General features: G+C 38.3%; 1 protein-coding gene across 3 annotated transcripts in view; it reads right to left on the reverse strand.

Annotated features, from left to right (window-relative positions):
• The window catches only part of tanc1 (tetratricopeptide repeat, ankyrin repeat and coiled-coil containing 1), a 104828-nt gene that overhangs the window by 23186 nt on the left and 55320 nt on the right, over positions 1–26322 (reverse strand). For 2 of the 3 annotated variants that reach the window (XM_023336943.1, XM_023336942.1), the window contains exons 5-12: positions 24639–24772; positions 21456–21645; positions 16158–16490; positions 7736–7858; positions 4831–5112; positions 4361–4515; positions 2015–2246; positions 1348–1514 (exon numbers count right to left, since the gene is read on the reverse strand). In XM_023336943.1, coding sequence (XP_023192711.1) covers positions 1348–1514; positions 2015–2246; positions 4361–4515; positions 4831–5112; positions 7736–7858; positions 16158–16490; positions 21456–21645; positions 24639–24772 — 1616 coding nt within the window. Of the gene's footprint in view, positions 1–1347; positions 1515–2014; positions 2247–4360; positions 4516–4830; positions 5113–7735; positions 7859–16157; positions 16491–21455; positions 21646–24384; positions 24485–24638; positions 24773–26322 lie in introns of those variants that run through there. The other variant, XM_023336945.1, reaches the window with a different exon arrangement.

Below are 26322 nucleotides of genomic sequence, written 5' to 3' on the forward strand. Positions count from 1 at the left end.
CAGAGAAACACACACGCTATGCACAGGTACACACTCCATCAGGTGAAGTGAAGGCAATGCCTTGCAGATAAACTTAGTGTTGGTATCCAACCCAAGTATTAAGGAAACCAAAAAAACAAAAACACAAAAACAAACTGACAAGCTACAGTACAGAGCTCTAAACCTTTATTCACATTGTTCAACATGGTGCTGTCAAATAAATCATAAAAAGCATTCAATCCTGAAAACACAAATGATCAATGTTTCCACGTAGTGATTTACCACATTGAGTGAGCTGTGACGATACCAGAATTTTAAATGCTTGGCAGGCTAATAAATAAACAAACTGAATTGGCAGCACAGACTGATGGACAGCAGTCAATATCTGGCTCCTTCCTGAGCATTAATAACCCCTATACTGGATGTCAGTCAGCTACCACATTATTATTCAAGACTCAATCAGCTGTCGCTTGGCTCATCAGGCCTGTCAAAGCTTCAGCTGCCGCCACGGTGACCCTAACACAGCCAGAGAAGATCTTTACAGCTGTTTAACTGAGGGTCATCAAGACAGGAAGCCCAAAGTTTTAGACTTCTCTTTCCTGTCATACAGACTTGAGTTCTGGGTCACCATCTGCCAATTCTTCCAGGAAGTGCTGGCTTCTCTTGACAGGGTGTCTCACATTTGTTAAAGTCGATTGAGCATCTCGAGAAGTGACAGCAAATCAAACTTCAAGTTTGCATATCTAAAGATCTTTGTAAAATAACTAAAGATGCATCTTAATAGCTTAAACATACATTTTCAAACCTTTTCACGGATTCTCTATTGAATTTGGGTCACAACATTGATGAGATCATCACATAAGTACATTTTCATTTAAACTATTCTCTTTCTGGCTCTAGCTGGTTATATCCTCCTGAAAGGGACAGCTTCTGTGTAAGTCAGAAACTTTTTCAAGTTTCCAATAAGGTTGCCTCCAACGTTTCCCTGTATTCACCTCCATCCTTCTTTAAGTGAACATAAAGAACACAAGTGACGCCGTGTATTTAGGTCAATATCAACTGGAGCATCATCTTGTACATGTTTACAGAGTCCATTACAAAAATTTATGTAAAACTCCAAACAGGACTTCCCGTGGCTGCCATTAAACAAACTGGTTCTGCTTAACACATTTCTATAAAGGTCAGAAGACTAACACTTCTTCTGTCAATAGATTCTCGCATCCGAGTTTTGATTTCATGCAGCTCCCTCCGAGGGATGTTGTTTTAATAAACTAACCATGCATAAAACTTCTCCATGGTGTTAAAAAAAAAACATTAAAAAGGTTAAAACATTAAAAGGTCTCTTTCATATCAGTGTTTTTTCCTTACCATTAAGTTAACCCGGACAGTGACCAGCAGCTTCAGCCAGGAAGGAAACTTGGGAATGATCTTAGTGATGAAAGAAGCTATGGTGTCTCCATAGTCAGGCTTATGAAACTCCGCTTCATTAAGTCCATCTATCAAAATTATATGGTCTTCCTCTGAAATTCTCTTCTCTGAAAATGTACACATAAAAAAAACAATGAGAAGACAATAAGTAGAGAACAGCAACTGAGACCAGTGTTATTTCAACTAAACTACCCAGCTGTGAGAGTTTTATGATACTGCAGTGGCATTTAGCAGTTAAACATTTATCAGCACTTCTACTAACTGGTATGAGCTGTGAAAAGAAATAACCCCATTCTTAAAATGTCAAAGTGCCGTAGTTTTTCAAACCTAAATGTCTAGAGTCCTCAGTCCTTTTAAAACACCTTAAAACAATACATACAAAAATGACACATTATGGAATATAATTGGACAGTGTTCAGGCTTAAAAAAACAGAAAGAGAAAGAAAAAGATAGATGGCAAAGAAGAGAGAAGGAAATGAAGAAAGGAAGAGAGAAAGAAGGAAACAAGAAAGGACAAAAGGGTGGATGGACAGAAAAAAACTAAAATAAAGTCACACATGAACAGGCCAGAAAAAGAAAAGAAAACCCTGGAATGTAGCGTTCTTACCATTACGAAGGTTGGCCAGCGGCTCCAGGACCCCCCTTCGGAAAGCAGCCATGGGGTCTTGGACGCAAGAGCGCAGACTGAGCATGCTCTGGAGGTGGGGCTCTTTCAGCAGTAGCTCTCGGTAGGCAGTGAGCTGATGAGCTCTGCACAGCAAAGCTGCGATACTGTGCACAAACTCTGGAACCAGGCAGGTGTACGTGTTGTCGGCCTGGCAATAATGATACGCAACCACCTGGAAAAGTAAGAGAAGGCAAATGCAGAATTTCTTAAGCAACCAGGATACTTGACGTTTTCCTAAAAGCTACCCAGAATCTCCTTAATTAGAGAGGCCAGGAGAAAATAACTTAAAATTGTATTATTCTGCATATAAAAAACTAGGCAGAAAACAATAATTAAGTTATTGTAAAATTCTAAAAGCAGGTTTCTCTATTTCTTAATGGAAGTTGGGTCTATTAGGTAAAATACGGGAAAGAGGTGAGAAGAAAAGTGACCTTGGGGATGTGTATTTGTACTACAGTAATTGCCATCCAAACTAAAGGAACAGACTGCCATTTGATATCCTTCAACACTCTGAAAGAGGTCTTCACATGATCGCCAGAAATTACATTAAATTTAAAGATGTCTGCTGGCAGCATTTTTTTTTTATCAATCTGCTTTATAAACACACCATCAGTGTTTGCATATTATTGAGACATCAAGTTTCTGTCATTTTTTTGTGGCTTTGAATATAAAATATTAGGAAATATATTACAATATAATAAATATAATATAATATAATATAATATAATAGAGCTATTTAAAAACAGATCTGAGATGTGGTTGTTTATCCCACATGAAGGATACAATTGGCCTAAAAGCAGACTGTGGAGAGCCCTTTGCAGTAAAGATATTGCAGCGGCGCATCCAAGTAAAGATGAAAAAGGATGAATGGATACAATAAAGCAACCTGTGTATCAGCAAACAGTTCACTAAAGTACATGAGTCATGCAGGCTGCTGCACCAATAAACAATATAAGACAAGCTGATGCAACACTGCAGTAAACCTGCAGCCGTTAATCTACAATAACTATAAATTTGTGTTGAAGAAACGCATCTGAAAGAGTATTCAGTCACAGCAAAAGAAAAAAAATATAAAGCTTGTGGTGCATCATAACATGTAATAGCCTCAGAGCGCAGATATGAGACTGCTTTTAAATCAGTGATTAAAAAGAAATGGCTGAATTTGACAGAAGCTGCTCAGCGTTGCATCAGTGTTCACACATCACAGGAACAGAACCCCGGAGAGAGCGCCGATTGGAAACACTTTACACATTAATTGGCTCAAGAGATGGTTTTGGGTTTCACAGACGTTTAGAATCTCAGTGCATAAATAGTTAGAAATGGAGTTCATGAACTGTCCCAATAGCAGGAGAAAGATTTATAATATCAATATGTAAGGGTTCAAAAGGCACCCACAACAGGACGTGTTTAGTCCCAAACAAGACTAGCAGCATTTAATAATTAGACTAATTGCAAAGCAAAATCAATGGCAAGAGTTTAAGTTCAGAAAACAAATCCGATAAGATATGACCTCACAGTCGTCCATCAACAGACCTAATCTAATCGAGTAAAGGTATGCTGGTAACTGGTCATGCCAGGAAATCTTGGGGAAAAAAAGTTCAAGTCCTGTTCCAATATATTCTTGTATCATAGTTTTTAAAAAGCTATCAGAATTGGTCTGAAATCTGTGTCGGCTTGTCAAAGCTTTATGAAAACCGGGTTTCTGAAACTGGTCACAGTTCAACTCAGCATAAATCATGTAAAAGAGGTGTAGAAAGAAAGTATTTGCCCACTAACATTTTAATCTTGAACTATTAATATTAAGTTTAGTAAAAGAGGGGATCTATGACATTCCTTGTCAAACATTAGGCTTCAGCCAGCAGCAAATGAACATTTACAAGACAAAAGCTCCTCAAATACCACTTGTACCTCCACTGTTTTAATAACTACAGAAATAAGTTTCTTGCTAAAACGTCCCTTCACACAGCAGAATAATGTCATTTCACCTACATACTCCCGAAATGTAGTAAAACCTCAGCTTTTAGGTCAGTAAAACCTTTTTTTAAACGCCACACCACTGCATGAATGCAAAAACAAAAGCAGGAATGTCGTAAAAGATTTTAGAAGCATTGTTTTTACCTTTATGGGTTTTCTGTTTTAATATGAGAAACCGTGTAGCTGGAAAACAAATTACTTGCGCCACAAACACTTTTTGGAATAATTAGTCTTTCTAAAGTGGCCTTGCAGTGTTTCTATGAAAAAAAAAAAAACACTACTATTTCCTCTTCAGCTTAAGTTTATCGCTACCTTTGAAGCCAGCCGTTTGACAGCCTCCTCTCTGCGCCGTTGCATCTCAGGAGTTCCTGGACAGCTGTTGCTGCTAAGGGTGTTGGTGGCACTGGATGGTGGAGTGGGCTGCGGGGGCTGGCTGAGGGGGAGTTCTGTGCCTTGTCCCGCACTACCTAAAAGAAATAAATCAACCATATACTTCTGGGTGAAAACAGATATTTGCATATGCTATACAAAAAGAGAAAACCCTTTTCCCCTCCCCCCATCACTTTCTGATATTAAGTCAGTCAAAACTTTTATTGTTTTAGGTCAGTTAAGGTAAAAAAAAAAATCATATCACACAATGTCATTTTTTAAATAAAATACATTAAAAAACTTTTAGAGACATTTTTAATAACACACAGCATGACACAATTTTAGGTAGTTTCATAGTTTTCCATTCACACTCTGCAAGCTCTTACCCAAAGGAAACCAGAAAAACTGCTTACTTTTAGGCGAGGCACTCGGACTGTTGGAGGCAATCTGGCGCATGCGTCCTCCGTGACAGCTCAGCGCTACCAGCCGGGAGATAATGGCCGTCTTCCCATACCCAACGCTGCCCACCACCACAACTCCGTGGTTTTCACTGGACTCGCTGGCCTTCAGCATGTCCTCAAGCTGCTGAAACAGCCAGTCTCGGCCGACAAACACAGAGTCTGTAGTGATGCTGGGTACCTCAAACAGCAGGGGCTTGAGCATGATGTCTGAAGGTTTGTAGGGAGCAAAGCGTCCTAAAGTAAATGGGGGGGAAAGGGAACCAAATCATAATTAGTTGTGGTGTTAATTATTAAACCTTGCAGCATTAGTGTGGAATGATTAACTAGCTACATACAAAATGAGTCCTAATATATTTATTTTTTTCTTTGGGTATTCAAATATTTGGCCAGTACAAAACATAAATGGCCCAAGGATTTTGGACTTGTAATATCGAAATTGGCTGATATACTTTACTGGCCCTGATCTGTGAATTTACTGAAATCCTATTTAACTGCAGAGTTGTGTAACACCAACTGCTCAGTTTCTCTGTCTCACACACACAGTAATATATTCCCTCTGGTCATAATATAAACAATTATTTATCTTTCGCATAAAGGCTCTTTAAGGCTACTGTAAAGCTTTAATAAGTCAACAGTCAGAGTTTCTTTTAAAATATCATTTTTGGAAACATTGTTTATTTAAAAAAACATATGGTAGAAAATATATATATCTTGTAATACAGCACACCTAAACATTTTGAGGTGTACAAAAAAAGGAAAAGAAAGAAGTTAGTGACCTATATTCTGTTTTGTAAAGGGGGTGGAGGGCTGTAATTCTTTTGAGCTGGCATCATGATTTTTGGCTGTTTGTGAGAATTAGTTTCACAAGACAATAAAACAAATGTGTTTTTGCTTTCTATAGTTCTTAATTAGAAACGGGGGCTGGTAGGTCAGAGCTTTGCAAAATTGGTGTTTGGAAATCAGCCACAAAATCCGTGATGGGTGCATGTTTGGTATTGAATAGATTTTCTAGAGCTAAAAATTAAGCTATAATTTAAAAGAGATATAAAAATAAAGTAAAACATTTTGTAGCAATTACTCATTATTTGTGCCAAATGGAGATTCTGCATTTTGACAGGACATATCTCCTCCTACTACTTTTAACTGGATTTCTACAAAACTCAAAGTACTAACTTAGAGTCTGGTCTGTTAAATCAGCTTCTAGTTTGGGTTCAAAAAGCAGAAACTTTCTTAACCTTTCCTGAATAACCATGAAAAGTTGCTTTTTACAGAATCCTGTAGTTATAATTGCTTGGGTGACCCTGAAATATTTATTAGTTATGCTGGTATTAGCCTAAGGTCCTGCAGGGCCTGTGTTGATACACACCGACTACCTCTCCTCCATTCCTTGTGCTCTTTTTAAAAACTATTAGACAAGACATACATGCTTTCCCCTAAGATTGAGCATTTTAAGTTTATCTTCAACTTCTTTTTAAGGGTATTTCTGAATCTTATTTAGTATTAACGTGTCTATCTCTCTATATTAGACAAAGCTCCTCAAATGCAATTGAATTTTGTCTATTTATTGTGAATCAGAAGTGGATCAAAAAATGAGTTGAGCTGAATTGACTTGAATCACTGCTTCTGTCCTATTTTCATTGTCACTCAGAGTTGAAAATCTAAATGCCAAAAACCTTTGAGTTACAGCTAGTTTTCATCAAATGTTCCTTTTGAAGTTTTTCTAATGAACTCTGCAGAGCTGTGTAACACCAACTGCTCTCTTTCTCTTTCACACACAACAAACAAGATAAAGATAGCTGGACAAATAAAAACACAACACACTGTTTTTAATGTAGAACATAAACTAAAAACCTACCAATCTGCATTTCACAAGTCCTGGATGTACACAGAATTGTTTTGTTTCTGTGGTTAGACTCTTTCTAAACTTTGGTCTTATGTTTAAAAGTGCTGTTTGTATGCAGTTTTAAACAAGGCAGCATTCAATTGAGTATTTTTGCTGATGTACAGGAAAATATTCAAATGTATTACTGCCTTCTAAAGTGCGCTTCAGTACAAAGTATCTAACGAAACCTTTGGAAAAATTAAGGTTTAATGTGATCGATCAAGTTAAGTAGGAAGAGAAAGAGCCATAAAAATCTGTTTAAATAGGAAAAAGCTGATTACTGCAGTCAGCAGTAGACAGATGTGGATGTTTTTCTTCAGCAGTCCTGGAGAAACTAGTTAAGATACATGGAACTAAATACAGAGAAATCATGGAGAAAAAGCTGGAAAAGACTTTAGGCTGAAACAGAGGTTTAACTTCCAGGAAAAACATTACGTAAAACTACATCTAATTTCAACTGAAATGTTAAATTTCAGAGTCAAATTCAATACAGGATATATGAATAGATTTGAAAATTTATCTTTGAGGATACTCTTGATTCAATCTGTCTAAGTTTGAGCTAATGGGCAAAAAATGTTAGCATGTGTATATCCAAAGCTAATTGAGACAGAGAATTGTGATCCTACAAATGTTGATTCAAGGGGGCTGAATAGAATGAATGACACCATTTTCATATTTGAAATATTGTTAATGTACACTTTCCCTTCCAGTTTGCAAATATGCACTACTCTGTGTTGGTCTATCACAGAAGATTCTAATGCAATACATTAAATTGTGTGGCTGTGACATGACAAAATGTGAAATGTTGTATGTTCTTAAGCTCTACCAAAGAACTCTACCTAAATTAAAAGAAATTTGGTGTGATAATGGCAACCTAAAAAGAAAAACTTAACTATCCCAAATCTGGATATCAAGTAAGCCCAACAATGTTCAACATCCAGCTTATTTGCAGTATTAACGCATACTGTCAGTCACCTTTAGGGTCATGAGGTGGCCTCCCTCCTGTGTTGTGCCAAGGCAGGCGAATGGAAGTCCTCAGGGGCGTGTTGCGCTGTTCATCAAGATAGCTCAGATCCTCCAGCTTTGTGGAGCTGGTTGCTGCGAAGAGACACACGGGTCCAAAAACAGACAGTGAACAACACTAAATCAGGAGGACTGCTTTTATTTCAAAAACTGCAAAATGTGAGATGGGAAGAATCAGTAGTTGAAGATTTTGTTGCACACAGGCTATATCTCCCAGCAGATGAGTGATGGTGATGCAAGCCAGTGCGCTTTGACATTTGACGATTCCTAGAGGCAGTACTAGTAAACTGCAGCTGAAAGGAAAGCAGTATCTTATAGTTAAGACAGATGCGCTCTGGTTGTCTGATTTCTTCTGACAGCTATAGCAATAAGATGTCTGTCCCCTCAAACAGCACTTTTGTGCTGTAGGGAGAGGACAGACTACCTTTGTTTCTCCTCAGAAAAAAGAATAAATCAATCCCATGCCAGTTGCGACCGCTTAAAGAAGCTTTTACTACTACAGGTTTACTCAGATGTTCAAAAATTACCCATTAGCAACAATCTGCTGAGCATATATTTATTATCCACATGCTATCAAGTGAAGCAATATAAATTATTAGTAAACCAATAAATATTACATTTTTATTTTATTTTTTACCACCTTAAAATAAATACATTTTGTAACTTGGATGTTAAACTTTCTCGAGATTTTATTTAATTTCAATCCGACTTTGTGCAGAGAGGAGTTGAGGTCTCACAGCAGGAGATGATTTTGATCCCAAAAGTCTCCAGATTAACTTGTGGATGAGTCAGTGTGATTGCGCAGCAATTTAGCAGAAGGTTTAAAGTATGATCTATGCCCTGTTAATGTAATAAAGATGTGCAACAGTGCAACAAGGTCTCTACTCCAATTGCAACTCATTTTTCAATCCCAACATCATCAAGCTGTATTCTGGTTTGGCCTTGCAGAAGAGCAGAATCAAAGCCTCAGTTATCTTCTTTATCTGCTTCAGATGGGAGAGACAGTCACAAACACTCATCTTCCCCTCTTCACTTACTCTCTCCCACACTGAGCTGCGAACTCACTCTCTGGAATGTCCCACTAATTAAAACACGTCTGCTGCAACTGCGACTGAAATGAAAGAAGGCCCCAGAGTTACTTTTATTACAGCAGACTGTTCCTGGACAACCACTCTGGAGATAAACCAATTTTCAGCAAATTAAATAAAACGACAACCACACAAAACCGATACAAAAAGAAAAATAGTCGGTGTAAATCACCACATGTTGAAAACGTGCACAAATTCCATTATGATGCTACAACTACTCACACCCAGCAGCAACGGCAGGAAGCACAACAGGAATTCTGGAAAACTCCTCCACAACATGGAAATACCTGGACAGCAGCGCTGATGGAAAACCTGGGTCCACACCCTTGGCTAAAGGTTTATAAAACACCCACATGGGATGAGCTTTCCAAGGGTTCAACAGCAATTCCTCACTTATTTCTCACATGCAGAGCCGGTGGAAGCAGACAATGGCTGTCTTCTTTCTGGTGCTCAGTCAGTCACAGCACCCACAACAGTAGGCACTTGCTAAATGAATGCAAAGAGTGTCACCCTCCCCATCTCTTGGTACTTTTAACTCACGGGTTTAAGACATCATTTCTGTCCATGAGCCTTATGAATTTGAATTTACATACTACCTTTGATAAGGAAGCAGCAGAGGGTGAAAAATTGGAGAATTAAATGAAACAAAAAGGTCAGCTAGGAGATTTAGTCTATGGGCTCTGAATACGTTATAATTGGTTTTAAATATACTATTCTTAAACAGACCTTGACAATAACACTCCTGAGTCTGGAAGTTGTTAGTAAGAAAAGTTAAAATTATTTGTCAGGCTCGATAAGGTGTTTAAGGTGAAGTCAAAGGCAGTTTAAAAGAAACTATTTTCTACAATGTGTCAGAGGCTCAGTCTGTCAGCAGAGCACAAGACTTTAGGCAGATAACAGAAAGGCTAAATGGAGAACAGAAAAAATGTTGGAAAGGTAAGCCACCTTCTGGGAGTCTCATAGAAAGGTCTACATTTTGAATATAGAGCTGTTGATATACAGTGCTAACGTCAGTCGAAAATAAAAGTCAAGTAATACTTTCTTTGTTTTAAAGTATTTGTGAAACTATTTCATTATCGCTTCTCTCTCATGCATGCTGTTCATATATCTAGTTATTATAGAGTTCTTAAATAGTAATTGGAACCTGCTAAAACCAGGTAAACTTTACAAAAACTGGATACCTGAAATCGTCCAGATAATTCTGATCAGCACATTTCTAAACAGAACAACAAACTTTAGTCAAAGTTACTGATATGCGAATGTTTTAACATTGGCACACCATTATCCCTGTCTGATATCATCTGTGCTGCTCATACATTCTCCATTTCTCCTTTCTATCAAGTCCCTTTCAGTTTTGTCTACAACTCCTTTAAAGCCAAGCCATTCCTTTAAATGAAGATCACATTCAGCTGTGAACACCGTTCTTTTCCATACTGTCTGCCTTTCTTCCCATTCATGCATGTGTGCTTATTTTAAAAAAAATCCCATTTGATGTCTTGAAGTTTGAGTTTGCAATGACTTTGAAGTTGTAAAAATGTGTCAGGCTGATGAAAATGTGACTCGTTTCCCCCTCAAGCTGGTTTGCACTTTGAAATCTTCAGTTTCATGTTCCTCATGCCCGAACAGAGAATGAGACAGAAGCACCTTTGCTCTTAGATACTGCACCTCTCAGTTTCTCAACCCATTCACTTTCCTTGACACCACTCCAAAGATGTGACCAAGACGATCTCATCAAGTTCTGAAAAAAAAGACTTAGCTTTGCTCTCTAATTCTGTGCATTCTCTCCAAGGGCCAATTCAAAATATTTGTTCACTTTAACACAGATGGAGATCTGAACGCCCGCTGTGATAAAGCTGAAGGCAATAGCAGCTAATTATTACTGCCATAATTATCACAGCCTAATCCTCTAAATATAATTTTTCTAAAGCTCACTACAGTAGAAAAGAAAAGTTTGAACTAATCCACACATTTTAAATTAATTTTTATGAAAGTCCTAGCATTTGTGTCGAGGCCTTACGAGCAAGAAACTTTCTAGAGTGATGAAAATATTATATTTCCAACTGGATGTTCTTGTCTAAATAGCATGTGTATTAAAAAAAAAAGATGTACAGATTTGATCCCAAGTATCGGAACAGGGTCCCAAACAAAGCAATCCCTTTACCTGCTGCAGGTAAGCATATTGAGGCTATTCTACAGAAAAGATCCTGTAGCACACTAAGCATTATGAGCTGGCAAGTGGGACAAAATGACGCCTACATAAAGCGGATCAGACAGATGAAATGTAGTATGTTATTTCACGGCACTTTTTAGGTACGTTCAAGCTATTATGTGACAGTGATTTTATTGTCATCAACATATGTTTGTCTAATTTCGTGCAACTTGGATTAGAATCCATGAATAAAAGAAAATGGGACATCTCTCTGGCAAAAAGAATATGCATGGAGGTGATGATGTCAATTTGTCATGTGATCCTTTTGCTTATGCTAATTAGCCATGTGGTGTAGTACTCCATATACCCTGATGCAAATCGAAAAACAGTAAAAATACACAAGAATAAAGAGTTTAAATTTTGTGTAGCTTCATAAGCTCAAGGCTGTTAATGTTGGTGCAATAGAATTATTAGAGTTTCATGAATATGTGTTGATAAAGATTGATAGAAGATAAATTATCAAATGGATCTTGTATCTATACTCAGTGTACAAACAAAAAGGAATACAGTTTGTGTACTGATAGAGCTCATGCTAAATATTATATATAAATAAGTGTCCTTCCTTTTTCCAGGTATCATAACTTTTTAAGGTGCATGTAGACTGGCTAAACTAACTGGCTTAATTTTATCCGTTATTGTTGGTCTTTAGCAACCAGCTGGAATTGAGGGTACTCAAAATAAAGTTTGAATAATATTGATTGGAGTACATAAATACTACAAAACACCCCCCCCCCCCCCCTTTCCCGATGTAATTATTAAAAATAATCAAGAAAAACAAACTTCATACAAGAGTAGAGGCTTATGAAAATGTTTTTTTTTCTATAGAATTGCAAACAGTGGATGTTGTCTGTCAAACTCTAAAGGAGAGACTTTATCCCACACTCTACTATTTTAAGACTGGGCATTTAACAAGTCCTGATCTTTCAGACGGGTGCCGCTGAGAGGGGTTTGCAAACTCAAAAAAGATTGATCCCTCAAAGAGTTTTTCTTTTCCTCCTGCTGTGACACAGAGGCATCAAAACAGCTCTGAAAATGGACATTTTTGAAGATGCCTCTGTGACCTTTCTGAAATGTGCCGGAGGATATGAATGGCTTATCTGTTTTTGTTTGACTTGTGAACTAAACAGATTAGTGACTACATAAAGCTATGGCCGGATGTGAATTCCATGGCTCCCTGGAGACATCACAAACAGCCATGATATGCCGTCTTTAAACATGGAAACAAAGAGCAAATAAAAACAGCAAAAATCATAAGAGCACCCAGCATTCAAGATGAAGTGAAACTATGTCAACCTGCTGCACTGGAACAGACTGGTTCCAGCGTATATTTGATTCAGAAAGCTATTATTTTTTGTTTACGCCTCAGTGTTGCAGAAATTCAAGACACTTTTGTAATTACGATCTGACCTCTGCAAATACTTCAGAATCACAAATTAGATTCTCAAAAAAATGAGCCGAGGGATTTAATTATGTCTGGAAAACAGAAGGAATTTTACCTTTTCAGACTCTTAGCAGAGAGATAAACCTGTCAGAAAATCTGGCTTTTCATTCTCCACATGCTTATTTTAAAGAACACAAACGAACCTTGGCCCCATCATTTTTTGATAAGGTAAGCTCAGAGCAAGACTGCTGCCAAAGGAAGAGGCAACTTCAGAATACAAACAGTGAGTGCATGCAAAAGCCAATACACAACATAAGAACCTGGAAGGTAACAAATCACTGCTAAATTAAATAAATGCACTGTGATGTCATTCATCTCCCACATAGCAGGATTATTTCACGCTCCAAATTTGAGCAACACAATCACAAGCAGCTGAACACATGACTTAAAAACTGTGGAACTCATTTGTCCTAAATTAATATGGATCTTTGATTTTGGTAAACATATCTGCTTTCTAAAATATTTAACCAAGATGCTTCAACAAAATGAAGCATCTCAAATTGTAAAATTTAGATTTTCCTAAGCAAAGCACATGCTATATAGGGTCATTAAAAACGGATACATGTCAATGCAAAGAAGCAAAATCATAGACAAGTCAAGCAGCACATTTTACAACATCAACACACTGTCAGCACAAAGTCAAAGAAATTATTAAATACGGAGGAGGAGGATTGATATTATGGGAATGCATTGCAGCCATGTTAGCTAAAATCTTCAGTCTTACTGCTCCTAGGGTTAAAAGTATTTTTACTGTGATGCCATATAAAAGGATGTTATGATTAAAGTTTTCTCTATTTCTATGAACATAGCACTACATCTCCCCTTTAAATCAGCAAAGGTTGAGGTAAAATCACTATTTTCACTTATCTAAGATCACACACAATAACAAATTGTGTCCTTAAAGTGAATGATTGTCAGCTTTACACCAGGTTACTTAGGCTTATTATTACATTGTTTTTACCCCTGTATCATATTTTTCTTAATGGTATTCGGTCAAAGTTTAGACAGAGAACAAAGATGAATAAAAACATTAATCACTGAGATTCTGAGTCAATGCATCAAAAACAGGAGCAGCGTTCATTAAAATGAGCTCATCACTATTTCTTCTCTACATATAATTTTCTTCAGGAGAGGCATCCATGGCTCACTGGGGCACCTACACAGCTCAGTCGCAGCCATAAATGAAGTCGTCTTACTGCGTCCTTGATGTCCTCTCCCATGGTTTTGTCACACAGCGTAAAATCTAAGGTGTGAATTGTCAAGGGCCCCAGAGGGCAATGCTGCATAACTATGACATCAACCCATAAAACAAACACACGTATACTGCCAAATATTTCCTGGTCTGCTAGCTTTATGAGCCACAGTGCGTCTGGCCTGTTAAGCTTTATGGTACAAAACATAATGGATAAGAAAGATGCAATCCAGTTAAATAGGTTAAGAAAAACAATTAGCAGTCAGTGGACACAATGTGCTTTTTGTTGTTCCAGCTTTAGACATGTGACTTATTTTTATTTTTCCAGCTGAAAACATATCCGCTCTAGCAATTTCAGTTCAGCTACCTGCTTCTAAAGTGGAAGGTGGCATATTTCAGTGGCAATTCTGTACACCAGATGATTTTGTTCTTTGTCCCCGTGTAACCTCACTTTGTATGCAATGTATCCCTTGCCGAAGAAATGTTTCACCCTCTGTACACAACACATACTCCCGTCTGTCAAACAAATGCTGACGTCATGACCTTAGTGTTTATGTTGTCAGTTCAAGCATCTATAAACCTGACCCTTAGCTTGCAGACATTTTATGTCTGGAAAAACGAAATCCAACTGTGCATATAGTCCCTTACTTTTTCACAACTTGTCATGTTACAGCTACAAACCTTAATCTATTCTATTGCAAATGTATGTAACAGACCAAAATAAAGTACTGCATCATTGTTTAATTAATAAAAATATGAGAAATGTGACATTTTGTAATTCTGAGCTTCTTCCGTTGATATTTTCACTGTAGATACTGATGTAATTCTTTTCCGGTATGACTCTCCCAGGTACAACCATTCCACTTTGCAAAATAGCTTAAGCTTGTTCAGATCAGGTAGTAATTTTCATGGTTGGCCTGTCTCAATTAGGTTTCGGTCTGGACTTTGACTGGACATGCTACACAGGAATCTAATCTATGCAAATCTTGCCATTGAAACTCTGGCTGGATGGTGAATATTACCATAAGTCTTAAGACTTCAGCATCCGCTAAAAGGTTTTCTTCCAGGATTGCCCTGCATTCAACTTCATCCACTCTGTGCTCAAGCCTCCCCATAGCATGATGCTGCCACCTTCACGTTTCTGCAATACATGGTGTTTTGTTCGTCACACCAAAGCACCTTTTTCCACGTTTTCCCTCTTCATTATTTGTGGCAAACTGCAAAAAGGAGTTCTTACAATGGCTTTCTTTTTGCCCCATAAAAAGCAGAATTTTGGCATTCACAACTAATAGCTGTTACATCAACATATTCTCCCACCTAAGCTGGGCAGCCTCTTGGCTGCATCCCTGATGCTTTCCATGTCTGGCTTGTAAGAATTAGGTGAAAAGGCTTGCCTTGATAGGTGTACAGTTGTGCTATACTCTTTCATCCTTAAAACATTATTTTCGAAGATTAGGATTATAACCTAACCCCGGTTCTCAACAACTTCATCCCTGACCTATCTGTTGTGCTCCTTGGTCTTTAACGTGCTGCTTCTTCACTAATGTTCTCTAAAAAAACTGGGGGGAAACTGAGGAACTTCTGCATTTATGCTAAGACTAAAGTACAAATAGGTGGACTTCAAACATTTGTTCACACCTATTTTATTTTTAGGGGTTTAAGAGTAAGCCATTACAAAACAAATGGCACGTTTTTTCAAACATTTATCTGTAAAACATTTTAAAAGCTGTGCATCATTTTTATGGTTGTGACAAGCGATACACGCACCTTTCAGAACCGATGTACTTGTATTAAGAGCTATTAACTATATCATTGACAGTATATTATATAGGAGAAACCAAACACTAACTGTGATCTAATAAAATCTTGGTCCAAAATAGAGTAGAAAGAAATAGCTCATGAAGACCAGTTTAACAACAGGGTCAAGGTCAAAAGCAGGAGCAACAAAAACAGAAGCGAGGTGGAAGGGTGAGACCAGGGAGTAGGAGAAGGGGGAGACATGAGTGGAGAAAGGGGGTACCGGGGAATATCAACAACTGTGACAGCTGTGTGAATATCGTGAGCCAAACCACAACAGGGAGCTTTAAGGGAAGGAATGCAGAACAGATCAACCAGACAGCAGGTTGTGCTTGGAGCTAACATAGCAGCCAGTGCCGAGGCGCAACACACAGCAGCTGCCTAATCCTAAACTTCTGCCTTGACGCCCAGCTGTGAAAAGCAAAACCTGTACCGATTTCTTTTATATCACTTCCTGCTCCTGGCCATTTGTATCGCTCACCTACTTGGACTAAAATGACATTTCACTTGCCAGCCCCCAGGCAGAGCTCTCTCTATCAGAGTCAAAAGAACTTGACTGACAAAGCTTTTCACCAAGAGAGCTACAGTAGCACATTCACACAGATTGTTTATTTGTAACATTTTCCAAAAACAGAGAACGTCCTTACCAGCGACAGAGTTTGGCCTCGGCATTATGAGGGAAGAGGACGTCTGCGGTGAATATGGATTAGACCCGTCACATGTGTGACCTAGTGGTCGTGGTGGCCCCTGTGCTCCTGCTGGTGTGTGGGGCTGCTGCTGCTGCTGGTCTGTCCTCGACGGGGTGTCAGCTGGTGTTGCCGTGGCACTACTGGACTCTTCTTCCACCACGGGAGAGCATGTGTCAGCCCGCACGCTCTGCGCCAGGCCATGGCACCCGGTGCTCCTTAGGCTGCCATCTTTACTCCACTCGAGGCTGGAGCCACTGCGGTCGTCATTCTCAGAGGAACTAGTGATGGTGGCTAAATGGAGATAGAAAACAGAATTTGAGCCAATGAGGAGGGATAATAGGAGAGAAAGAGGCGAGATAAATTAGAGCAGTGTTCTTTGTGTGATATGAACATTTATCAGTCTTAATCTTCACCGAGACACTGAGCTGTAATGGAACTTTGAATAACTCATTGCTGCTGCTCATTGCTCTTATCAACGCTGCTCAGAAACTCATTTTCAATCGACAGCAACAGTCTCTGTGCACTAATAAAAAGTAGGAGGCATGGCAGCTTGGATTTGTTAAATTAGTTTAAGGATTTAGCTCAGAGGTCTTGATTTAAATGAGACTATTCATTCAGCTTTAAACGGTGAAAACAGTAATTAGATATAGCACAAACAAAACAAATCCACACCCAAACATTGAGCGAGACAAAAGACACAGGTCTAAAAACATTCAAGTTTAGACTGGAGTTCTGTTTAGGTGAGAACAAATCCTCCAATCCTATAAGAAAACCATCAAACACAAACATGTTCTCTGAGTAGAGAGAGACACACAGAAGGAAAAAAAAAAACAGACATGGACTGAGAAATCAGTTGGCGACTAGAACTGCATGATTTTCTTGATTGCTCATGATGGGTGATTGGCCATTCAGAAATTGAAAAAAATCTGATCTGCTTTGTTTAGAGAATGTATAATACATTAACACCATCAGTTCACAGTGACAGCAATCTTTGGTTTAGGTGTTGCTACTGAGGAAAGAATACTCATTGTGGTTTTTTTCTGAGTTTTTCACAAATTAAAAGAAGGGCTGTATTGTGGCACAGTTGGTAGCAGTCTTGTCTTCCTGAAAGAAGGTCTTGGGTTTGAATTCTGTTGTCCATTTACATGGTTTGCATGACAGGTGTGTGCATGCGTGTGTTTCTCTAAATTTTCCATAAGTATCAGTATGCATGTGCATGGTGGTTTGTCTTGTATGTCTGTGTTGTCGTGACTGACTGTCACTACTGCACTAGTTTTCACCCAATGATGGGTGCTGGATAGGGAAACTGTCATTTCTCCAAAATAAACCAAGACTTTTACCAGATAAAAGAAGACTAATAAAAGTCTTGCTTTTATTATCTACAAAGTCTTGTAGAAAGGCTGAACATCTTACAGTGAAATATTTGTTTTATCCCTTTGAGCTTTTAAACCTTTGTTGTGGAACCCGCTAGCTTCAGAAACATTGACCATCTTTTGGAAACCTTACAGTTACTAAATGTTTAATTAATGTTAACCACATTTTTGCAGCTATAAGATCCAAACAATATACGGTAATAGTCGACACAATGTCGTCTATATTTTACGATAGTAAAATCATGTTTAACAGTGAGACATCTCCACAGCTTTCAACATAAACGGACCACAACTGTTTAATCAGGAAGAACAAAGTTTTTTTGGAAGGCGCTCCAACGTGTTCTTACATTACGAGTGTTAGAGGAGCAGTGTTATGCATTTTCCAGGCACATAGTGCCATTTCCAGTCTGTGGAATGGGATCGCCCAACTACATGGATGAGACCGACTGCTTGTCAAAATTTCATAATGTTATATCTCTGTGTCACTATTGGTAAAGGAACCCAATTGAAATCATTCATATGTACAATAACATCTCACCCTGCTCTGGATTACTTGGCATCTTAAACTAAAAAATGGTTAATTATTCACATCTACACAGACTTTTCTTTTAAGTAATTTAAAAAGCTTTTTTCAGTAATAACTTCAAGTTCCCATGTCCCTTTTTAGCCAGTCTATGCTGCTAAAAAAGGAACTCAATTCAGTACAAAGTCAAATTATTGTGCTTTTCAAACCAGTCAGAGTGAAACTTCAAAGAACACGGAGCATTAATCACTGACAGGAATCTGACGTGCAGCACAGCTTTGTTCTTCTTTTCGTTAGAACCACTTTATCAAGGTAGGGGACAGAGATGTCTCAGCCCAGTGGTTCTGATCATTTCCCAACCCCCTCTATTTGCACACAAATTAGTAAAACACTGAATTTTAATTCAGCTTGATGCCTATGAAGGAACAGTCATTACTTGTTGCTCTTCTAACACGTTAGGTGTTGCTAATGCAGCTAAGATGAGGAAGAACTGTTTAATCTCGTTCTTAATGTTCATGTATTTCACAGCTCCTTAAAGTATAAATTATCTCTAATATTTCTGTATTTCGGTACCTTGTCTTGAAACTAGGGGCAGTTGTTCATCTAACAGCTGCAGTGTTTTCTTCTGTCTGCACAGAAAAGTGTGGGTCATAGACATAGTTAGAAACAAGAAATGTGGGCTGAAGCCAGGGATGTTATTTGTATTTTAACTGCTGAAGATTTAATGAGGGCAGAATTAAAAACATCTATTTATTCACTTGGCCCCAAATTACAACTATAACTCAATTTGTCCCTGCCACCAATGATGACAGTTTACACTGTCTGGGTTTCAAAAATGACAAATTTAGACAAGTGAAGAACAAAAGAATTGTTGGACTCCACAAACTCGAGGAAAATAAAGCCAAACGCAAACCTCACACGGGACATAAAGAAAGTGTCGTTGTTAAAACCTCAAAGACAAACAATCAGATAAAATGTAAGGCCAATCAAGGTGTGTTCATAGATGTTGAAGCATCACTTAACCAAGATTTGAAATAATTTAGTGTAAAGGCATCACATTTGGGATTATTTTTGTTCTGCTTTTTTACTTGATGAATAGTTTGATTTATCTGAATGAATACTTAATTCACTGAAGATGAACTATTCAAGAATTATACAAAATCAACTCAGATTCATTCAAACTACTAAAACATCAGGATATTCCCTCAGTTTTACATTTCTGTAATTAATACATTTTACAGATTACATTATGTGAGGACTTCAAACTGAATGTTTTCTGAAAATTGAGGAACCTCTGGTTAAGGTGCACACTTTTAGACCATCATCATTTTGCAGAATTCCAGCAAATGTTTAATCATGATTTGCATCGGCACCTCTGGCAGGAAGATACTATATCACAGCCTTCATAAATTATTCAGTGCTGAGAAATAATATTACTTTAGGGGAGGCAGAATGACGGACTCATGGCAATCAGTTATAGAAACCCTGCAGAATTGGAAATCCAAATGTTGTGTAATGAATGGCTTTGACACATATTGGTTTTTGCTGCAAACATATCAAGTCAGTCAGTTTCAAAGCGCCATGGTGTAACTGTTGTGAGCATTAGAATGCATTTTGCTTCACCTGTGTGAACTGTAGAGTACTTAAAAAAGACAGACTGCAGTAAAAAGAAAACTTTATGGTACATAGCCAAAGGTCTAATTACAATTTGTTACTCAATCATCCTTAAATACACGTGACGCCCATTTTCAGAATAAGACCCTAACATCTGCGTGGCCATGTGAGACATTGTAGGAGGAAACGGTAGATGAATTAATGCATCAACAGACTATGCCATCTTCCTGTCAGCTTGCATAAATCCCTCGATGTCTTATAGGACTATTACAAGAGATCCAGCCCAACGTCAAACTGCTACAACTGTGAGGATGACGCTCCCTCCTGCTGAAGCAGCTTCCTACAAACCAACTGACTGACACTCAGGATGAATATGTCACACATATGCTGCTCAGTCTTAACAAGCTTGGCAGAGTGACAAATGACTGACATTGCACAGGTACGTTTTCTTTGTTCTGAAGCAAGTACGACACACAAGGTAACAATTTTAACATAAAGGGTTTTTTTGTGAAACTCTTTACTTTCTGAGACTTTAGGGATATAGGTGACAAAAAGTTTAAGAGTGTTTACGAGTCATTACTTGCTTTGGCTTTTTCAAGGTTTTTCTAAATTTACTGGAGGTTTTACCATTGATGAACTGAAGGGGGTAATTCTGAGGCTGCAAAGATTCTGGTCACTTTTCTAAGCTGTGCTGCTAATTTATAAAGACAACATAATGTATTACATATCACCGACTATTTGAGAAAAGGTAATTTAAAGCCTACTTTGGCCTGTGTTTAGCTTTAAGCAGAAAAAAGATGGGATCTTTGGCCCCAAAACAAATTTATTTGGGGTAAAATGTGCAAATCAGCCCCAGAAAAAAAATGATGAAACTTGTGAAAAAGTGTCATTATTCACAATGAAAAAAGTCTAGAATTGACTTGGATTGGAAGACCACTCAGAGAGGGTGAAGCTATTATTCCAAAATTAAAATAAAAAAGCCAGATTACATATGCACTTAAGGAAAAATGACATTCACAAGTTCTGTTGTCTGTTGGGATAAAACGACAAATATTTCCCATAGCTATCACTGTTACTTCTGGAGGAGAAAGAAGAAAGGTTAAAAGTCTAAATACGCCATCTAAATTATGAACAATCAGGAAGTAGTATCATGATGTGGGATCATTTTGCTGTAGGATGGACCATTTCCATTGACAAAATGGATTGCACCACATGAGAATATCATGTGGAAATTGAAGCAAGATCTCAAGACATCAGCAGGGAAGTTGATGCTTGGGATTTCCAAATGGACAATGACCAAACATGCTGCCAATGGGCTTGCCAATGAGGCTTAAGGACAATAGATTCAATGTTTTTGCATTGTCACAAAAACTTTATCTCGGTTCTTTAGAAAATTTGTAGGCAAAGTTGACAAGGTGTGTGCCAAGAAGGAGGCCTACAAACCTGAATGGAACAAAATTAATGCAAACTATTCTATTTTATTGTGGAACGATACCTAAAAGATTAGATCCAAGTTAAAAATCAAATTCTACCAAATGCTGAACAAATGAATGAAAGCTGCTGGATTTAAAGGATATGTTTAACCTCTTAAAAACCGTAATCCTAACTGAAAAGATTTAGTCGCAATCAGTAATTTTAAAAATCCCAATCAAAACATCCCTGCTAAGAGAGCTTTTTCCATTCTCACTATTTTCCCTTGAACTCTAAAAGCTTGCTGTCAAAGGATGGAGAGGTGCTGTATCGTACCTATGATCCCGCTGTCCTTGCTCTCAAGAGTGGAGCTGGGGCTGGTGATGGTCCCACAGGGGCTGGAACGACTGAGTGGGGGACGACTTGTCGTGCTGTTGAGAGTGGAGCATGGGCTGTCGGTGCTGGGAGATGCCGTGCTGCTGGTCAGGGTGGAGCAGGGGCTAATTCCCTGGCTGGTCAGAGTGCACTGAGGAGAGAGAGAGAACAGAAGAAAGGGCTTGGATACAACAAGAAGGTGTTCTGAGATTAAGCAAAATCAATGAACGTTCAGGTAAGCTTATCACCAGGACAAGAGATCACATATTTTGTAAAACAAGCAATATTTTTTAGTTTTATCCAGAAGGCAAAATGCAGCATTTAAAAAAAAGGAAGCAAAGAGAAAAGGTCAGATTTGATCTAACTTCACAATCTGTTTGACCTGAATCATGTGAAACCAATAGATGACATTCCTTAGCAAATAGGCATGGGTTTCACATGTGAGCATGACACACAAGCCGAAGGGTGTAAGCTCTATAAACGGTACAAGCTAAATCAAAATACACTGACATCCATGTGCTAGAGAAGTCCAAATAAACCCAAAGGAAAGTGCACAGAATAAAAGACTGTCGTGACACAATAGACAGCTTTCTAAAGCCATCAAGGTTGCCTGACAACCATACAACAGGCTGAATCTCTGTTTGGAACAAAACAGAAAAGAGTACACATCCATATTAATCCTTGTTTGCTCCATTTCGTCATTTTCCTTCAAGTAAATGAAGGTCATCATTGATTCTTTGTAAGAAAAGCCAAATCACTGCAGACAACAGAGGTAAAGACTAATTATCACTCTGCAACTTTTCTATCCACTATTGCTAACATGAACTTCAAGAAATAAAATATAGATTTTTTTTTCTTCTGTGGAGAACTTTACAGACGACGGTACACATCACTAGGTATCACTGGGTGGCATTGTTTGCATATGGAAAACAATGCCTTATGCAAAGATATCTGTAAATGAACCTCCGCACATACCATATAATAATCCCAAACAACGCATTTAACTAAGATTTAATGTGATAGCACAATATAAAGCAGTACAAAAATGGGGACATGCAAGCTAACCGATTTGCGGTTCCCATACATTTCTGCAAATAAAAATCTGAAAAGTGTGGCACATTGCAATTATGAGGATTGACCCTAACCCTACATCTAGAGACCGGAAGCCATCTCAAGATGATGGATGTTGTTTGACCACCTATTTTTAAGTTTTACTGCAGATTCTCAACTGAACTTTGACGTGGACTCCAATGTAGCACCAGAAGCATGTTAAGAGTTTCTGCTCTGCTTGGAGTCTCAAGTCTTTGAAAGCCTCTAGCTGGTTTACTTCTAGGTTTTCCCTGCATTTAACTCCATCCATCCTCCCATCGATTCTCTCCAGCTTCCATGTCTCTGTCAGAGAAAAGTATCCCCCACATTATGACGCTGCCACCACTACTATTTCATAGTGAGGCTAGAGTGTTTAGGGTAATATATAGTGATTTGCAGGTAGGCCAAAAAGTTCACTATTGCTCTGATCTAACCAGAGCACCTTCTTCTGCATGTTTACGGCATCTCCTAAATGACGAGTCACGAACTGCTCTCCAGACTTCTTATGGCTTTCTGTCAACAATGGCTTTCTTCTTCCCGTTTTTCACGATCGATCAAGGCCAGATTTGTGGCGTCCACAACTAATTGTTGTGCTGTTGACAGATTATTCCACCTGAGCTGTGGATAACTTCAACTTCTCCAAAGTTACAATGCGTCTCTTGGTTGCTTCCCTGGTCAATACTCTCTTTTAGGTTTTTTTTGAATGATGGACTCAACAATGCTCTGTGAGATTTTTAAAGCTCAGAATGTCATGTTATAACCTGAACCTAAGTGTTAAATCTCCCCATAACTTCATCGCTGACCTGTTTGCTGTGTTCCTTGGTCTTGATAATGCATTTCAAGATATTTTGCTGCCTGAATGACTTTCATTGTTTTTTTTTCTTAAAATGAATTAAATTGTAAAGTTGTAAACTTTTCAAATGGTCACTTTGAACCTTAAACCATGTTTCATCATTAAAATTATGAGCTCCCATTTATTCTGCTTGATACATCAGTGCAAGACTTTAAAATTATTTACTCTTAAAAGGAGAAAGAAGAGAGACTGGACTAAGTGAATTTTTTTTGTATTTCAAAATCTAAGGTTGAAACAGTAGATATAGAATAGTCAGACTAATAAATAGCTGTGACAGCATGATTAACAACTTGTAGAGCCGTAACGTTAACTACATGGCATTCTTTCTTTTTATATCCCTCCTTTCTGTAAACAAACAACCCAGTCGGAGACCAAACTGAGATTTTATAATTAGCTCTGAGGCAATACTAAAACACGCTGAGTTAAAGACGTGCTGTAAAACAGCGTCATGGAGGAAAAGAGAACTGCTTGCAGATGACAGCAACATGGTCTGGGAGACCCAGGCACAAAAAGCACCTCAAAGTCTAAACCATTAACCCACTCGTACTGGCCATCCCCTCCTATGTTACCTCCTGTAATGACTATGATTTATGAAACACTTTCTAATCCTCTATCACGTTCCTAGAATCGCCAGCTCAGCGTCAAAACATGTCCCGGACATGAGATGGATGAGGAAAGCGCAGCATGCTGGGCTTTGCTCCACACAAAGTCCCAGCTTAATTAGCGGAGCCAAACAAACTGAGGCTCAGACCTAACATAACTATTTCTGGACCCAGGCTCAGATGCTCTTGTTACATTCTCCAGAGCCGCCCCTGAAATAGCACTTAAGTTACAGCACGACACTAAAGAGCTCGCACAGAAATAAAGGCACATGCAACCAATTTAAAATCTCCACTTACTTTCCCTTGCACAAATTTAACACTTCAAGTTAAGTAGTCTCATAGTTACCATTGCTTGTTGGAAGGGAAAAAATGTATCCAACACATACAGCTTGCAAACTTGTCCATAATTCACTGAGGAAAAATAAGTCAAGTAGCAAAATAATAATCCATTTTACTATTGGAGTGTGACAACTATCGTCTCCTCTGATTAGCTTCTCTATCTGAGAATCTTAGTGCTGCAGCAGTGGTAGCAGCTGCTGCTGGGTGAGGGAGAGGTGGGAGAGAGGTGGAAGGGAGGGAGGGAAGAAAAAAATTAAATACCTTCTTTTCATTCTTGTCGTCCATAGGTATGCGTGCTGTGCCAGGGATCCCTTCTCCCAGTAAAAAGCCCAGCCTTGTCATCAGTTCCTGAGTGGCAGGAGAGGAGGAGCTTGGCTGTTGCTCCGCTTGCAGCTCTGGAGATGACAGAAGGGGTAAAAAACAGAGGGAGAGAAGTGCAGTTAGCCGGGAAGATTCCCTCTCTCTCTCACACACTCTTTCTTCTGGCTGGGCCACACAGGGCCACGCTGCCTGCCCTGCCCTCCTCAGCTCTGCTTTGAAATGCGTTGCTGCACTCCTCCAGCAGCTGCTGATGTGCTGCAGACCCGTAGAGGGCGAGAGGAGAAGACGAGTAAGGGAGAGAGTGAGGAGGGAGCTGTGGCTTGAGTGTGTGTGAATGCATGTGAATGTCTGGCATTGTTAAGAAAGCAGAGGCTCTATGCATGTCTAGCAACATGCTTTGAGTGCCAATTCCAGGGCTTTCTGCTTGTTTACAGCTCTCACTCATAAAGCCTCTGAATATAAATGAGGTGAACCAAGGCTTTCTGAGGCAAAGCTTTAACTAACTTTGTTCAAGTATTTTTTTATATATATACAAACCTTTTGACAATTATTAAAGACTGGAGTGACAGCAACACAGCACAGACAAATATTGTACATTACATAGGCTATTCCTAACTAATTTTTAGTAAATAGTACATATATAAATATATATTAGTTAATTTAGTTGTATATATTGTTATTATTATTATTGTGTGTTTGCTTATTTTTACTGTATATATTTGACCTTTTGCACGGGAGCTGCAATGGAAATTTCGTTGAATTCTGTTCAATGACAATAAATGCTATCTAATCTAATCTAATCTAAATCTTCACATTCAGATTTGAAGATATTTAAATATCCAGACTTTAAATGGAGCTCCAAAACAATACATTCTATTATCAGAATTAGAAACAAACATGATACACAAAAAAAGTTGTATGAACACCAATGTGCCATGTTTTCAAACAGTAACTCAAAAACCTAAATGTCAAAATATAGATAATGTCCAGATATTTATTAAGTTAACTTTTCTCTGCTGGTTTGCTGGAGTGCTGGTTTCAAGCATATTAACAGAAAGTTGAGTGGAAGGAAAACTGTGGTAGAAAAAGGTGAACAGCACAAGCAGCAAGGATGACCGAAACTCAACAGCCTCAAGGACAAACTGCACTGATGGCATAACTCATGTGAAAAGAAGCCCAAACAAAAACTGAGCATAAATATTACATTAACAAAATGCTCATATGGATAACAATTCTGTGATAAATTACCTTTTTTTATTGACCTTGTGGAATATCCAAGTTGTCATAGAAACTGAATTTGAAAGACATTCACCAAAAAGAAAAAGAGACACTTGAAATAAATTAAGATTTTAAACTCTTTTTGAGACTAAGTTCCATTACCTCGTACCCCGTTTTTTCCCTCCACTCAAGTTTTCATTAACATGCCTGGAATAAACTTCTTTAGAAATAACCTTATGGGACTTGCCCTCATGGTTGAGGGTTTCAAAGACTGTGCACTAGACAACTGTCAAATCAACGAACGCCCCATGACTGTGTGGGTCATAACATGGTCATGACATAATATTCCTGTATTAAAACTTTAGTTTTATTGGCATAGTGTAATCTCCATTTTATGAGAAATTGG

Source organism: Xiphophorus maculatus, chromosome 7 (genome assembly GCF_002775205.1).
Source record: "Xiphophorus maculatus strain JP 163 A chromosome 7, X_maculatus-5.0-male, whole genome shotgun sequence".
Lineage (NCBI taxonomy): Eukaryota > Metazoa > Chordata > Actinopteri > Cyprinodontiformes > Poeciliidae > Xiphophorus > Xiphophorus maculatus.